This window comes from Zonotrichia leucophrys, chromosome 1 (assembly GCF_028769735.1).
Source record: "Zonotrichia leucophrys gambelii isolate GWCS_2022_RI chromosome 1, RI_Zleu_2.0, whole genome shotgun sequence".
Classification (NCBI taxonomy): Eukaryota; Metazoa; Chordata; class Aves; order Passeriformes; family Passerellidae; genus Zonotrichia; species Zonotrichia leucophrys.
In genome coordinates, this window is record NC_088169.1 from 79,458,409 (window position 1) to 79,475,839 (window position 17,431).

The 17,431-nt window shown below is 42.3% G+C and overlaps 1 protein-coding gene across 1 annotated transcript in view; it reads right to left on the minus strand.

The window, feature by feature from the left end:
• HEPHL1 (hephaestin like 1) overlaps positions 1-15,629 on the minus strand; it is a 32,599-nt gene extending 16,970 nt beyond the window's left edge. Inside the window, exons 1-8 of the mRNA XM_064718866.1 lie at positions 15,460-15,629; positions 6,933-7,177; positions 5,935-6,147; positions 3,994-4,173; positions 2,862-3,116; positions 1,668-1,836; positions 865-1,001; positions 578-709 (exon numbers count right to left, since the gene is read on the minus strand). Of these exons, the coding sequence (XP_064574936.1) occupies positions 578-709; positions 865-1,001; positions 1,668-1,836; positions 2,862-3,116; positions 3,994-4,173; positions 5,935-6,147; positions 6,933-7,177; positions 15,460-15,629 (1,501 nt within the window). The remainder of the gene's footprint in view (positions 1-577; positions 710-864; positions 1,002-1,667; positions 1,837-2,861; positions 3,117-3,993; positions 4,174-5,934; positions 6,148-6,932; positions 7,178-15,459) is intronic.
• Between the last annotated feature and the right edge of the window lie 1,802 nt (positions 15,630-17,431).

Here is a 17,431-nt window from a genome sequence, read left to right on the forward strand (position 1 = left end):
AATGAGAGAAAGAATTTAATAAATGCTCCATTTCAGCATGTATGTGTCTATGAGAATTAATAAGGATTATCACTGCTTTGTGATATGTTCCAGGGAAATCAGATAAAAGCTGCCTTTGAAACTGACTATCCTGACAGTAAAGCAAGGGCAATGGCCAGCCTGGATTAGAGAACTGGGAGTGATGCGGCTGAGAACATGTGGATAGCTATAGCAGGGCCATCATTCCAGATCCTGAGAGTCATCATTTCTGGAGCGTGTCCAGAGGAGATCCACTCCTTGAAATGGAGCAATATTAGATAAGAATTAATAGAAATTGGATTGTGCTTGGGACTTTTGTTCAACATAGGCCTCAGCTAGTTTTAGATATCGTATCTGGCACATATCCAAGGAGAAGAACCATCACATTTGCAGACTGTGGAGTCCCATTGATTGTGTCATGAAGGTTACTTGCAAACTAATCAAATCATCCTTTCTGTGCCTTAGCATCCATGAAAAGGCAAACCTGCACAGCTCAGCAGCAGATTTTTGGGCTCAAGTATTCTAGAGGTGATGATCCAGTAGTGCAGCCAAAACTTACCATCTAAGTAGGGAGCACCTTCTGACAGCTTGCTGAAGCTTACACCATGGGCCATAATGCTGTAGCTTCTTCTGGCTTTGTTGGCAAAAGTAACCAGTACTGTATCTCCCACCTCAGCTTTTATAACAGGGCCTGAAAAAACAAAGTGAGGGAAGGTATTAGGACTGCTCTCCAGCATACTGCCACCAAAAGAAGAGAGAGCTGCTTGCAGTTAATTCCCCTCTCAGTCCCGATGGTTCTACATTCAAACCTGACGTAATGACAGGAGGGGAAAATATTCACTGTACCAAGTATTCCCAGGTGCTTCATGTCCTCTGACCAAGTCTTCTTACTGAACGTTGCGTCAGTATATCCCACATAGTGAACTTTCCAGTACTGCCCTCCTATTCTGTCAGTCCCTTGTGTAAAATATGTTGCAGATTCACTGTGGAATTAGCAAATCAGACTGGTTAAATAATTGAAAGTTCAAGCAGAACCCTTCATTTCAGAAAAAATTATTACTCCAGACAAAGGAGAAATTACCCCCCCCCAAGTTACTAATCAGCATACACTTTTCTAGCACACAAAGAAAGGTATTTCTGCCAACAAATGAGCATTCATTGTACATTAGACTTTTATGTTTAACCCTGATTTTCTTAGGAAGACATTTATATCAACTTACCTTAGGCAAGAACTGTGCACAATGTTTGTCTAATCATTGTTGGCTTTTCTGGGAGACACTATAATGCAATTGTCTCCATCAGTCATATCAGGGGGGAAAATTCTGCCACTGTGGCACCTCTGGACTGCACTGATTGTAAGTGTGAAAGCTGCCTGAAGAGTCTTGATAAAGGGTCATTAACTGTGTTGAACTTGGCGTGCCTCACTTTCCCCATGGATTTAATGGAGTAAGATAAGTGCTTCCAGAAGGCACCTTGAAACATCACAGTTATGCATCCAGCTTTCTGACTAGGCTGTTTAAATCCATTCCTCCCTGCCCCCTTCAATTAAAACTAATGACAGTGCAGGACCTAGCCCATGTGAATCACTGGGGCAGTGGCACACAGACTCCTGAAATTAAAGCACAATGGGAGTTGACAAGAAATCTTACCTGCCAGTGGCGTTCAAACCCTGCCCAGTGAATTTATCATAACCGTCAGGCCCGTAATTCCAGAGCACTTCTTCAGCAGCAATGTAGTATCTTCTCTTATGACTGATTGGGGAAGGGTGAGACAGGTTTTTCTGGCAGATCTGAACATCGTATAGCGCCTCCATGCCACCTGGGAGAAGAAAGAGTCTGGAGACAGTGCCTGACCACCTGCACAGTCAGCAATCTCATGGATACAAATGTAAATTCAAAACTCTCTGGGAGCTACATGGATTGGAAGCAATTACTACAGTAAATTTCTATTTCAAAATATATTCTCTGCTTACAACCAGACAGATACCAATGTCCTTCCTTTGCAAGGTGGTACATTTTATGCAATAGGTGAAACCCATAGACATGAATGACACTCTTTAGTGGACTTATTTACTCAATTTCTTAATCTCCATAATGATGATAGACTGATTTTGGAGGTCAGAGTGCCTCCAGATATCTGCCAAATAGCATCATCTCCCCCTGACTTCCACTGAAATACAGACTGGTTATTTCTGCTGAAGCTATTCGTTGCTTGCCAGAATCGAGTCTGTTTTGCCTGATGCAAAGCCCACTGGAATCAATGTGAAAAATTCTCCCAACTCGTCTCTGCTGTGATAACTACAGATTGCCTGCTGCCATGACACCTAGTTTATGATACACACTTCCAGGGTCTTGCACCACACAAATATGACAACATCACCATCAAGTCCCTTCACATAATGGTTTCTGAGAACACTGCCGAGTTTTGCCTGATTTCCATAAAGCAAAAAGCTACAAAGTGTTCAGCTGGCATGATTTTTTTTTTAACATGCTAGTACTTATCTACAACAAAAACCTATGTTGAAAAATGAGTATTGAAAACTCCTCTCATTGCTCATCAAAATCTCGGGTTTACCTAGGAATCATGGGGACAGTGCTGGGTCTAGCAAGTCTTCCTCACATGAGTTACATGGCCAAGTCATTCACATTAGCTGAAGATTTGGCCCAACACATATCATTTCTGGTGACTAAACTCATGATCATGATGTTTATCTGGCGAAACAGTTGCAAATTGCTCCAAAGTCACAAAAAAAAGGCGCCAAATCCTGCTCTGCCTGGAAACATCTCCCAGTTTTCCCTTCCAAACAAAGCAGAGGCTGATGAGGGAGGTCTATGGCAGCGTACCTCGTAGGTGCTCATTGACCTGGCAGGTTATCAGCCACCTCCCGGGGCTTCCCGGGGTCATCTCCGCCGTGATGAATGTCGCTGGGAAGAGACCGACCACGTCTGCCCTCTGGTCTCTGCTGGTGAACGTGTGCCCGTAGAAATAAGCAGCGTGGATGTCTATCTCTGCCCCCATGCCAAACAAGTGCCAGGACATGGAAGTGTCAGCACACATCTCCAAGCCGGGGAGATTGCCATATATATAACCGTTAATTGCTAAAAACAAAAGCATGAGACTTTATGAGAGGTGAAAGAAAAGTGACTCTGGTCCCATTGCTAAGGAGTAGCATTTTGAACATATGTCTTACTGCTCTGTATGATCAAATGTCCCAAATTATCTGTCTGTGTCTGTGAAAAACATCCTGGGTAATATCAAGATGTTGCAAAGGCCAAGTCATCACCAAAAAGGCCTGATAATGAAGTTAACTTGTTCTGCAGCTATTTAGCATGGCTGAAATCTATCTCCTCTTATCCTACGTCATAAATATACCATTATATGCCAGGCACAAGCAATTTAGATTTGAAAATTTTATCAGCCAAATCAGTGAAGTCAGCTCTGTCTTCCTTAGCTTCTACATCTGAGAATATATCAGGACGCTAGGAGAATGAGACTCATATTTTGCAAAATATTTTAATTCCTAGGCTCTCTGGAACAAACAAAATATACAGAAATATCTGGAATCTACTTCTTACACCAAATGTCCAAATAACACAAAGTACCATTGGCCAGTATATCTCTGAAGGGCAGGAGTGGTTATACCAGCCAGCCCAGCATCCACAAGCCTTTTGAGAATTCTTTCAATACACACACCTCAAATTGCCCTGCAACTTTCTTTGCTCTTTTCACAGCTGGACAAAAATCTGTTGCCTAAGATAAAATGTTAAACAAATGTCAGAGCTGGGCATGAAAGCCAAATCTCCTTTCTGCAAGTGTCATTCTGTTTTTAGGGAGAGGTTTTTATCAGTACATTACTTCAACATTCTGACCCATTCCTGCTGACACAGATAAAGGACAGACATCACAGGGTCCTACTGTATTGAAAAGAGCCTGGTCACTGCTGTAGGTCACCATTTATTCAAAAGTCCTTCTCACCATGCATTCGGTTGCTGGTCTGGAAACCTTCATCCTCTTTGTTAACTGTGTCTGGTTCTAAGCAGAAGGTGTTTATATTCTCATCGAGGTACCAGCTGAAGTTTTCATCTACAATGCTAAACATCAGGGCAAAAGCATTAGCAGCACCAGTCCCTTCTATTGTGGTCTCATCTGCAGTTCCTAAATCGCAAACGAAAAGGAAAGTGATAAAAAAAGCCTGGGATGGGATTGAATTTAAAAATTACAATAACCTTGGCACACTCGAGGAAATACAGTTCTTTGCCCACAGTCTGCAGGGCAGGATGAATTTCACCTAATTTAGCTCTTCTAAGGCATTTTGACCTCGCTCCATCTGACTTTGAACAGGTGAGTGCCTCCAGAAGGCAAAGCTAAGCTAAGTCAAGCTGATATTTCAGTATCTCTTTGGTCTGACATGAGCACAAGCACCTGCCAATATCTGTTGTCCCATTTCCCCACTCTTTGGCCCATTGCACACAATCCTGTCCCCTTAGTCAGTGTCATTTAGCATCTGTGGTCCTGCACAGTGAGCCAGGTCATGAGCTGGATCTATCCAGAAACCAGTGACTCATGGTTCTTTTTTACAATGAATTAGGGAGTGGTGAGTGGTAGCCTGCATTTCTGTAGCACTGAAGTGAATTCTCAACCATACCCCCAGAGTGGCCCTCTAAATGTGGCTCACTATCCACAGACTGGCGAGGAGCCCACGAGAGTTATCTAGGACTAGGCACTTAAATTTAAAAAGGCTGAAAAAAGGATGAACAGAATTTATTCCAGCTAAGTTCAACATCTTTATCCCCATATTTATTTAGGGATGAACCTGAGACCGTAGGACTGGTAATACTGAGTAGTCTGTTATTATCCACTGGCAAATGTAGCCTTCATTCCAATCAGTCTATCACTGATCCCATGAAAACTGTCCTTTCATCTGCCTTCTCTGGGAGAAAGCTCCCAGAGAGTCTTGCTCTCAGTCCTGTGTCCACCACCACCAGCTGGAGGACTACGTCATGTAGATATCCTCCTTCATGATTAAAGGCCAAACATGTAGATAATCTGACTTTCAGGCTAGGATTGTTTGGAATATGCTGTCTCCTAGCTTCATGTGTTATCTTTTAGTTATCAGCTCAGTGTCATGTATTCAGTTCTGTGGATTTCAAAGGCTCTCGAGGAGAATGTAAATAGGAGACATTTTAATTGTGTGAGTTAAGCTGGAAACTGGGCTTGTCTTTTCCACATTAAAGTCTTTCTCTTCTTCATATATAAAACCTACTTCACTTAGAAGTACTGCGTATGAAATCAGGGCTGATTTTGTACTCTGGGAATTACTGAAAAGGAGTGACAGAGTTACACATGCCCAAGGGAAGTGGCAATGACTTAGCTGATGAAGAGGTCCAGCACAACATTAGCAGGCTGTAAAATACACAGGACAGGCTGTTCCATGCACATTCCCATAAGGTTGTAAGATATAACTCGTAAGCAAAAATAAATACATACTCACTATGTGGAAAAAATGACAAAGATTGTGCTTTCAAATATGTAAATGCTAATGCCAAATTCACCCACCCAGCTCTAATTTGATTTCCTGAGTAGTAAGTCCTTTGTTGATCCTAAAAACTTCCCCAGTTTGGGAATACTTATTTCTGGTCTCGGCCACGACGGGATGGTCACAGAGCATGCTGCAGTCCCTCCACCAGCCGAGGCAAATCTATCTGAAGCCAAAGGGGAGCAGGAAGGGGGGTGTCCCAGAGCTACAATACCTACCCTGGGATGCTCCTGGAATGGCCCATCTATTCCTTGCCCCTTTTTATGGGCTATGTAGGGATAGACTCTAGACCATCATGTTTAAACCTGTAAGCAAAAATGACTGTTAAGATGCCAAGCTTGGCAGAGGGGCTTGCTCTATCAGTGTTTCTAGCTCAGTACCTTTTTTACACACCAGCAGAGGCCCAATTAAACCAGATGCAATATCTCTTGGTGTGTCAATGTGAGAATGGTAAATCCAAGTCAAGCAGTTTGAGTCTGCCAAAGTTGGGGAATAATCTTTCCTTACTGGCCATGTGTACGTGTAATTTCCACCGGGAACAACAAAGTCGTCCTCTTTGCTTTTACCGCCAGTTCCATCAGGGTAAAGTGCTCCTAATACATAAAAAGGAAAAAGGAAGACTTTAGCTGTCCCTAGTTGCATTTGTTAAATAAATGTGTAATTTATTCTATTTTAACTTGTATTTATAAAATAATAGCAGCATTCACAAATACAGAATCATTGAGAAATTTTGAAAAAACTCAGAATTTCTATCAATCTCACCACAAATATATTGGGAGTTAAAATCCATTTTTTATTGGTAGATGAACTTTTAAAAAATGTATTAACAGGCTCCATTTCTTCCTAGTCTCTTCACTCTTATCAGTCATCTATAATTTTGTCATCTAGCAGTGTGTATTTTTTCACAGGAACAGATGAGAATACTGACTGTAGGCACATGTAGACACATCCACACAATCCTCTAACAAAAATACACATGCATAGGTCTGGGATTCTGAAAATTAGATCATGTCTGCTATAGGCTAAAAGAGAGGAAAACAGTTGCAAGAACTCCATCTGTTCAAATAGACTAGAGGCAGAAAGAAGGAGGTAAGATGTTTTGTGAGTTATGATTCAGAAAAATAATTCAGGCAAAAAGACCCATCCAACCTGTTTCAGTACTGGGTTTATCCCAGGTGTCGAAAGTTTGTGGCAAAAAGTTTTGAGATGCAGCTGTTCCTGGTTTTAGTCATCAGCTGCAATTACTGATGAGTTTATGAGAGGGTGATCTAAAGTCCTCTGATGTCAATGTCAGTAACAATAAATACTGGGACAGACTTGTAGCCATGATATTAGTTACTCCGCTGAAAAAGAGAGGAAAAGGCAAGCCAGATTTTACCTTCAGAGTCCTTGTCATAGAAGACCCCATGTGGGTGCACAGAATATGGGCGGGAAGCAAAGTTTTTCAGATGGATGATAAAGACATCCTCTTCTTCTGCCTTGAGGACTGGGCCAAGGAACCCCAGCCATGCTGCTTTGGGGATCTCCTGGGAGTAAGTGTCATCCGTGAATTGCCTAAAAATGGCCTTTTTGTAGACACGTCCTATCCGGTTGGCTCCTCTTGTCGCGTATACGCTTGCAAACCTGGTGTTGGGAAGGGAAAATTTGAGAGACAGTAAGCCTATCTTAAGAACTGATCAAATAACTGGTGCTTGCAGTGCAGATAAATAATTCCCTGGCTGGTGGAATTGAATTAAAGCTCAGGAGTACATCAGGGCCCCAGCCCCTCTCTGTACAGTAACCATCATCCCGCTTGCAGGTCTGGTCTTTAGCACGCTTGCTCCAAGCCTTCATTGAGGACCAGCCATTCAAGCCTCAAGCTGCTCAATTTTAACAGCTTCTCCCTCTTTTAAGGTTTGAAACCTCACCTCTGAAAGCATGACTTGTTCAGAAGGAAAATAAAACCAAATTAAGATTTTTCAAAGGCCAATAAGAGAGATTCTAATCAACCAGCTTGACTCCCTGGAAGAGCAGCATTAAATGTGTTTTGCATGAAATGTATAACTTCCACATTCCAGAGTCTATGTTTATAGCAACTTCAAGTGATGGAAAACCCACCATATGGTCAGTGGTTAACATAATATAACTTTTAAATACCTGCTCCCTTCGAAGCCTAAATTGCATTTGCAGTCTAATATCATCCAGCTGCACACTCCAACCACTGGTTCCAGTCAAGTTCTCTCTCAGATCAAAGGAGCCACATACCATCAGAAACTTATTTTTTATGCAGACACTTGCATAAGTTTTAGTTAATTGACTAAATTGCCTCCTACCCTTCTTCTGGACAAACCAAGCACACCGACACTCTTTAGGCCACAAACCTTACGCAAAGCTCTCTTTTGAAAGCAAATATTTCTCTATTTCTGTTGAAGTCTGAAGAAAAGAACACACACAATAGGCAAGTATTCCAGCTAGGGCCAGAGATGTTCCCAGTCAATATTTCTTACATAACTGGGAATGAATTTTGCCCTTTTAACTGTAACATCATACTGATGACCCAGTTCATCCTATCTGTGATGATATAAAATCCTTTTTCTAATTTTCTCCATGTTACAGCTGGTAAATATGATATACAATCTTCATCCCTAATTATAACACTCAATGAAGGCAGAAGTTAAACCCTTTGCTACACAGCAAGCAGGGGATTGTATGACAGATTTCACCATAATTGACCATGAGCTTTTTCATCTCCTGAAGATTGATTGGACTTTCATGCTTCCTCAAAAAGTCAAACTAAATTTTTCTGAAGTATCACTGGCAGAAATAAAGCAATTTCATATTTATTATGAGACTTTGGTCAGTTCACTTGCTTCACAAATTTTGTTTAGATTCTTTTGTGAAGTGCAAACAACCAAAGTGGAGGATGTCACATAAGGTGAAAGGCATTATTTGCTTTAAGTTCTCCACCACAACATCCACATCTCCCTCTACCCAAACCTTTCTATGATTCTGTGATTTCTATGACACCATAACACACAACATCCCCCACTTGTGGTCATTACACCTCCACAATCACTGTCTAAAACAGACCCCTGAAGTGATCCAGATATAGAAGACTCCAAAAAGTACACTTTCTCATTTGAAATGTGCACTTTATAAGAAGCCACAAGTTTTGGCAGCAATTAAAACATTGCCAATATTGCTAGGGCAGAAACAGTGGGGTAGGATGGAGGGGAAGGGACAGAAGCTTCTCATTCTGCTTCTTCACAGAATAATGTATGCCAGATAAACACACCCCAAAAGCAGGGTTAAGGAATGAGTTGCCAGGAAATTTGAATTTTCAGTGAATTAGCAGGTCTGTAGTCTGTGGACATAGCAAGACCTGGCAAGTCACACCACATTCACCAAGGAGAAGATACCTTCTATCGCCTGGGGGAAGAGCTGCTACCAGAGTGTTTACCACAGAGTAGGAGGTGGTGTCCGTAGGAGTGCAGTGTAAATGCACATGCTTCCTTACCTCATGGCAATGTATTCACATGGCTATGTCCTAATTTGAATTATGAATTGATTTTTCAAAATAGATTGTAAGAAATTTTCTCTAGAAAAATATCAAATCCATTTTTTTCAGAAAGTCCCTATTTTCAGGGGACATATTTCCTCAGGTTTTTTTCCAATTTCACCAGCCACCAAATATTTTGGTGCAGTGGCACCTTGCTTTCATTATGATGACAGTGTCTTTACATCCAGACAACACTGCACACTCTCTCATAACACCCCTGAGATACACTGTGTCTTCTGAAGAAGGAGAATTGTACCCCAGAAAAATGCACTTCTTAGTCAGGCTTTGTCAAATACTTTACATGAGCCTAGCCCCTTTTAATGCATAGACTGTGATCCCAAAATCCAGTTAGGGATCAAAGTCAGTTAGTTTCTCAAAGCCTCTGAGAAAACCCTCTAGGCTTAGGCACTCAGAAAGTGCCAGTGCTTAAAGCTATGCTATGATATCTGGATCTGTGGTTGCCTCCTACTTAAAGCCGTCTAAAAGTCAGGAAAAGAAGTCTTTTAGTGACACTTTCTGAAAGAAGGACTATTCAAATGGGTGCAGTGGGTATCAGCTGCAGCCACTCACAGTGTAGGTGATCTGTGTGTGCAGAGATGTATTTTCAGCACATCCTTTCGGTCGCCCTCAGTACCTGAAAACAGAGCACTCAGGTTGTTCTGAGTCCCGTTCTAGGTGTCCAGGCTGTCCCATTTCATCCTGGAGGACTTTGGGGGCCCACCTCAGCCTTCCCAAATAGCTGGTAGCTCCTTGCCTCTTTGCAAGTGTTGCTGTACTTCACATTACAACGCTTACAGTCCTTTTGCAGAAGGAATATCCACACTGGACTGAATGCCAAAATGTTTACTATCTGTCGTTCCTCTTTTGTCACAAGAAGACAAAGCTTCTCCCTGCCTCTTCATATTCTCCTGCTCACTTCAAACTGCTTCATACTCCTGGTGGCTTTGTGATGGTACTGTCTGAACCTCTTCCAGCTTTCTGATCTGCAGATGTAACAGCTGCTCCTCTAAATTTTAACTATTTCCCTCCAACTCAGTTGTCAGCCTGCACTTCATGTCCATAAAGTCATGATGCTCAGACAGTCTTTCTTCCTACAGTAAAGGGGAATACTCCATCCTCTGGGGCAGTACCCATGCAAACTTCCTAAATTCCTTTTCATCTTCTGCAGTCAGGCCAGTCTTGAGGTTACATACAGAGATAAGCCGGTTTGCAATTGGCATAAAAAGTCTTGTTCTGACTGAGAAAGACATGCAAATCCTGCTTTCATTTCTGTGTGTGATTTCATTTTGGTGCTTGATCCCTCTCAGCACTTCCAAAGTTCTAAGAAAAGTTGGAAATGCATCTGAATGGAACACTGAATTATTAACAAGGAATAAACTCTAGTTCTTGAAAATAAGTGTAAACATAATTATAGACATCCAGTTCCCTGCAATGACAAGCAATACAACTCTTCCACAGAGAGAAAGAGTAAAACAAGAGTGCCACGTAGATTCTACTTCAGATCAAGACTAGACATGCAGACAATCTGCCATTTCCAGGTAGATCCGTGTGTGAAGTGCAATTTCTACACTCATTTCTTTTATCCCACAGAAGATGTGTTTTGCCATAATTTTTAATGTGTTTGTGTTACCTTTGATCTGAAGGCTACCACCTAACAGAGGTTGTGTTTTCCAAGAGGTGCTTACATGAGCATGGTGTGACAGTGAGCACTAAGAAATGAGAAGACACCTTGTGCATGGCCAAGCAAACAGCTCTTCAGTAGCCTGGAGACAGATCCTCGCAGATTGAGGAGCCGAGTTTGTTTGCTGCTGTAATCACCACTGAGGGCCAAAAAACAGCACTCAGGATAACTACTAGATGTGGAGTCCCAAATTTTCTCCTGTGGTGAACACTCCCAATAGCTACTGTACACTCCCGGGTGCAAATGCATGCAAATGAAAAATGTCCTCTTATTGTTGTTGTTGCATAGAAGTCCCATAGACTTTACACTCATAACCATCATTATGGTTTAAACAACCATCTTTATAAGTTTATGCCCTAAAATCTGTAGATGCTGAAACCTTCTTTACTCTTTATCCTCTTTACATACTCTGGGTTTTATGTCTATAACCATTTTATTTCCTCAAAGTTCCTGATTTTTCCTGTGGCTGAAGTAAACCAGGACAGCGCCAGGACAGGGCTTCAGACTACCACAATTGTTTTAACCCCTGGGTCACGTAAACTGTTGAAGGTAACCCTCCAAGAAACCATGACTCCATGCCCAGGCCAGTGCAATATCTGTCCTTGAGGGACGGCCAGGGAAGGGGAACCAGTGGTGCCAACTCACCTTTCTAAATGGCGCCCTGACCACAAAGCGTCAAACAACAAAGTTGAGTGTCCCCAAAAGACAGAGACACAAAGCCCTCAAAGGATGTTTTTAGGCTTTTTTTGACCCACATGAGCCACAGAGGTCAATAAAATCCATGAAATCTTAGATGAGGCTCTGTGGTGTCACTGGTGTGGTATGATGGCTTCCCTCCTACACTAAACCTGCCCCTGAAGTCAGTAACAAAGCTCCTCTCAGGCTTCATTAGAGCCAGGGTTTCACCTCAAATACCCTTTTGATGTTGACCCTTCCCACAATGATCGTCTCTGCTGTTGCAATTGGGTTATTTGGCCTCATAATGACTCAGCCATTAGTGCAGCATCTGTGACGACAGTTTCACCGTCATTCCTCTGGGTGGGATCTCCTCACAGGCAAATTGCACAAACTGTGTTTGATGCTGCGCTGACAAAAAACACCCGTTAGTGTTGGTGGGTGCAAGACTTGGCCCAGATAAATAAATGTAGGATTGGTGGCCTAAAGAGAAGGGAAGAGCTGCTTCACCAGGCAAAATTTACTAACATCTACCACCAGCAGAGCAAGATTTAAGCATCTATCATACAAACTCACATCAAGGTAAATTCAAGGGATTATCAACTAAACTTTAATCCTGAGGGCTGAGCTGCAATAGGGAAAGAATAACTGGTGGATGTCAAACCACAACACTTAGGTACATTATCCTCTTGGAAGGCCATTTTCTACGTGACCATTAAAGAAAACAGAAAACATCCAGGCTCATCCTCCTGCAGCAGCAATACCCATGCCCTAACTCATAAAATCCCGCTGGGATCTGCAGCACATCCAGCAGCACTGTCAGCACTTGCACCCTGTGTGTCTAGTCCAGCATGATTTAATGATGTCAGCTCTTCCAGCAGCTATGTCAGGTGGGAAGGGATGCTGACCACCTTCACAGCTCACCTACGCTCAGTGGCCATCATCTGGACCTGCGATTTCCAAAGCCCTGTGTGTGCTGCAGAAAATGTAAGTTTAATTTCTGAAGGGAGAACAGAGAGTGAAATGTCTTGGTTTTACTCACAACACTCCAAATTATGAGAGTTAGTAGAACAGCTTGAGGCCTTAAGCTTAGACAAGACAAAGGGAAGAGGTGAACAACCTCATTAGTCTTTTTGCTTTACAATGACTGATGTCCAGCAAGATACTTAGCCTGCGCAAGCAGCAGGCTGGCTCTGAAGCACTGTAATAAGACTAGGCATAATAAAAATTATCATCCAAGCAGAATAATTCTGCTAAGACAGGGCTCATTTGGGCTAATCAGCTCTGATGAGAGGCAGTCTTCAGCTCACACCCACCCAGGCAGGTTCTGATGCAGCACCGGGACTCCTGGCTCCAGAGGCAGCTCGCTCAGCACCAGCACAGCAGGAACTGAGCAGCATAGCTGTGTCTGGTGCCAGAACCTGGTTTCTAGCTCCATGCATCAGCTACCAAAGCTCCCTTTATCTTCTTTACTACTGAAAACTAAAGGTTGAGGAAGATATTATTGACTTTGGCAAGCAACATTGAAAATCATCTCTTAAATGTTGCTATCTGATTCAGGTAATGTAACACTTTCCATTGCACACTTGCTAGTTCAGGATTTTCATTAAGTACTGAGGAATAAGAGGTTTTGATTATATCTCTGTGGGCTAGCTGGAATCAAAGGGAACATTCCTTTTTGTGTATGCATCAATTCTTTTAAAGATAATCAGCTTGTCTGCAACCTCTTTATCTTCACTTTGCTCTCAATAAAACTGGGATAGTGCCCCATCAGATGGGCGCTGTGAGGGTGCTTCACAAGTTGAGAAGTGCTTGGCTCAGCGAGCCTGAGTGTTGCTGCTTGCAGAACAAAGATGGCTCAAAAGGCATTCCTGTCCCTACCTGGAAACTGATCCTTAAACTTTGCTAATGGAGCTACTTTTTTTATAATATCCTTAGGAACCAATTAATTAGCTGAAAAGTAGTCCATTATTATACTGTTTTAAATTTACATTAGAGATTATCCTAAAGAGCTGAATAGTCAAAATAGCTATTTCTGGTTCACCATTTAACCCACATGCCTATGCAGATACTATTATTCCAGAATACAGCACTTTATACTGGCTCAATTCAATAGGATTTAAAAGTGGAGTAAAATAACAAAAATCACTTAATTATTTTGCATGTAGGGAGTTTGTGGCAAACATCTCTCCAGCTTTGAATGTGCAGTCTAGATTAAAATCCTCTGTGGGTAAACCTTTTGTAATTAGCATTCTGTAATTATTACATTGCCATGATGACTGAAGACATAAGTATCTTCCATCCCTGTGTTGCCATTTAGTAAAAAAAAAAAAGCATTTATGTCACAAACTTAAAAGTAAATGTTCCTCTTGATGTTCAGGGAGCACAAAGTGCACGCAGCCTCAAAAGTACAATTTACAGAACAGATTCCAATCTCTCTGTGCTATCTATCTATTGAATACCTCGCTGTTGAAGTGGATTTATAAGTTGCTGCTCTTTAGTTAATGCTGTACTGCTCTGTAGTAAGAGATCTCCTAGTTTATTGAGTGGAGAAAATTATCCTTTGCTACAAAGGTTAGGAAAGTGAGAAATTCAGGCATTTGACATAAATTAAGAAGAGTCTTGCCAGTAAAGCTTGTTTTCATGGGCTGGGAACAAACTATTAACCTTAATTCTACCCATAAATGTAATAGCTATTGACTTGGATGCCATCTGGGACCTCTAGCTATTAAAAGCTTAAGCATAAATTTGTGTTGAAAAATAAAAGTATTTCTCATCTCCTTCTTGTGACAAAATAGTTTCTTTTGTGAAATTCATCTGAGAGTGATTCTGAAATTACTTACCACTAGAGACATGTGCAGACTTGCTTGGGATTTCCTGAAAAGTCAGAGAGTACATTTCCATTTCTAGCTTCTGGGAGGCAGCATCTAACTCCCAGTGAGCCTCCAAACCTGGGATAGAGACCAGGACCTCCTCACTTCCTCACACCTCCCACTCCAATCCCAAAACTAGACACTGAGGAGAGATCCCCAAAATACCTCTAGTGTGTCAAAAATATCAATGAAATCTTAAAAATATTCCCACACATTTGAATCCCATGATGCAAGAAGCAATGGTTTTAAACAAAAAGACAGTAGATTCAGATGTAAGAAAAAGGTTTTTAACAATGAAGGTGGTAAAACACCAGCACACTTTGCCCAGTGAGGTGGTGGATGCCCCTCCTTGGAAGCATTCAAATTCAGCTTGGATGTGCCTCTGAGCAACCTGACCTAGTTGAAGATGACCCTGACCATGACAGGGAAGGTGAACAAGAGGACCTTTAAAGGTCCCTTCCACCCAAATCATTCTTTAGAGAGGCACCAGGCATCAGAGCCATCTCCATGGAACATCCAGGCCAGCTCTCCTGCTCTGGGAGGAACACACAGCCAGCCCCAGCCACATTTCACTGGCCAAGGCAGAATCCATCACAGCGCTCACCTGCGCTCCCCAGTTTCAGAGTCACCAGCAATTCTCTCTGACCATAGGGACTTGTATCCCATTCGTAGGTACCATACACATCTGGATTTCATGATATCTTACCAAGTTTCCCAAATTTTATCAGGGCAAATACTTAAAATTACATAATATGCCAGTAAACAGGGTTTTGTGTTTTACTGTAAAGACTGTGCTTGGTTATAGCAAAGCTGCAGTTTGCTTTTTGATACCAAGACCCAGGGATACCTCCATCTCTATGAAATGCAGGTAGGGGATTTTGAGCCCGTACTTGATACCTTTTTAAAAAATATTAACTCTTCAAATGCATGCTAACTATCCCCTTGCTTAATCAACCACAATGGAAGAGAAATCAAAGTCTAGTCTTGCCTTGAAACTGAATTCCCACCTATGACATCATCAGAATAAAAACAAGGAAAAGGCCATCTTAAGACATTTGCCGCAGAATGACCACATGAACCGATTTTGTTTTGGCGTTGCTGATACACCTCCAGCTTACCCAAGCCCCCAGTCACTTACTTGTCCTCTAAGAGGCTTTGCCCTGTGATCAGATTTTTCCCAGAGGGTGCATAGTCCCAATTCTCTTCCACAATCCCGAGGTAGTAGGTTCTGGTCTTTGCTTCCACCAGCGCGCACAGCCAGAGGAAGCTGAGGGCGCGGAGGCGGCCCCCGCGCTGCTCGGGAGGCATCTGTGGTGCTGACTGCGAGGCTGGCACCGGCAGGCAGCTCAGGGTGCACCACAGCCAGCTCACCCCTCCCTCCCTCCCAGCTCCCAACAAGTTATAAATAAGGAAGGGACAGAGCAAAGCTCCTCCTTTCCAGCAGGTTAGGACTGGGATAGGTAGAGAGCCAGGATATGTAGAGCAGGGAGAAGGTTGCTGTCATGGCAGGACCTTTGCCAATCCTTTGGTTAGTGAGTAAATTACTCACTTACCTGCCCAGGCTAGAGCCAGTTGGTGGTTTTTAGAAGTCTGGATGCTTTTCAGTCCTTCTTTTTCCGGACTAGGTGATATGGCATACGAGGGCAGAGGAGGGGTTAGTGGTTTTGAAGTCCTTGTAAAAACCCTGTTTAAAAAAATTTATTTTAACTTCTTGATCATGTCTGAGATTTCTAAAAATAGGATCTTGTTGTCTTCATTGGTTTTGTAAAATTACATAACACTAAGGTATAATCCAGCATTATCAGAGAGAGGAAAAGAATTGGCCAGTACCTCTCATAATTTTCTAATCTATTTATTAAGACTGCAATTGATTTGAATATATTCAATTTTAGAGTGCCCAAAGTGAGCTACCTTTTTACAAGCATCCCTGGAAATTAGAGTCCTCATAAAAGTCTTTCCATTTGGACATCTAAGAATTGAGGTGCATGAAGATCTCTCTTTTATTAACCTTGGCAATTAACATGCCCACGTAGCTCTCTAGAAAATCACTCCCTTGCTTTACAGCTTAAACTCTTCCAAGAGGATATCTGTGTTACCATCTTGGCAAAGCCCAGTGTAAACATATACTGGATAGGATAGGATAGGATAGGATAGGATAGGATAGGATAGGATAGGATAGGATAGGATAGGATAGGATAATTTAAACCACATAGGAAACATCCCAAAAATATCTAGTTGACAAGACTCTTTGCAAAATCATACTGTTCCTAATTTTCAAGTGACTACAGGTATAAAAAAAGTTGCAGTTCTGCAATAGAGACTCATTGCAAGCTCTAACAGTTGTGAAATTCCCCTTTCAGGTCCAGAACCATCTGACCTCTTCCTGAGGAAGCTAATGGTTATCCATGGCTAGGGATGAAGGAGGCTTCAGAAACAGATTTGGAAGTCACAGGTTTAATGTCGTCCACCAGGATGTATCTCAGTGATGTGAGTGATGTTTTATGTGGCAGTCGGGTGAAGTTCATCCTCTGACAAGTGGCAGTGATGGCTACATCGATGGTCAGCTGTGCTGAGCTCCCCTCTCCTCACTGGTGTACAGGTGCCTCTGAAGTCACAGAGAACAACTCAAAAAAACAAGTGCTGTTGACAGCAGTCCAGCTCCAGCCACCTGGACCTTGATAGGTCTCATCTAAATCAAGAGACAAGGCACACAGACCCAGCAGTATCGTGCTGAAGAAGGTTTTGATGATTCTAGGCTATGCTTTCCATTTCTTTAGCTATGAGGACTGAAAGCCCAGTATATGTGGGCTAAGGATACAGACAGACAAACTGCAAATGGTCAGCTTGACACAGTTATAAAAGCAGGAGTCCCTTGGCCCCCAAAATTCTCTCTGATACGTGATGTTCATTTGCTCATGTCAGTTAATCGATGAACATCGAGGAAGAGGAGAAGTGATAGGACAACACCGGTGTTGTGCAACAGGACAAAACAGGTGTTTTACAGAGATCCTGATCCTCAGAGGCAGCACCTCCAGTCTTCCTCATATCCTTTGACACCTTGCTGATCTCTTCACTCTTCTGCTGCAAAACCACACTGTGCCCAGCCTCTT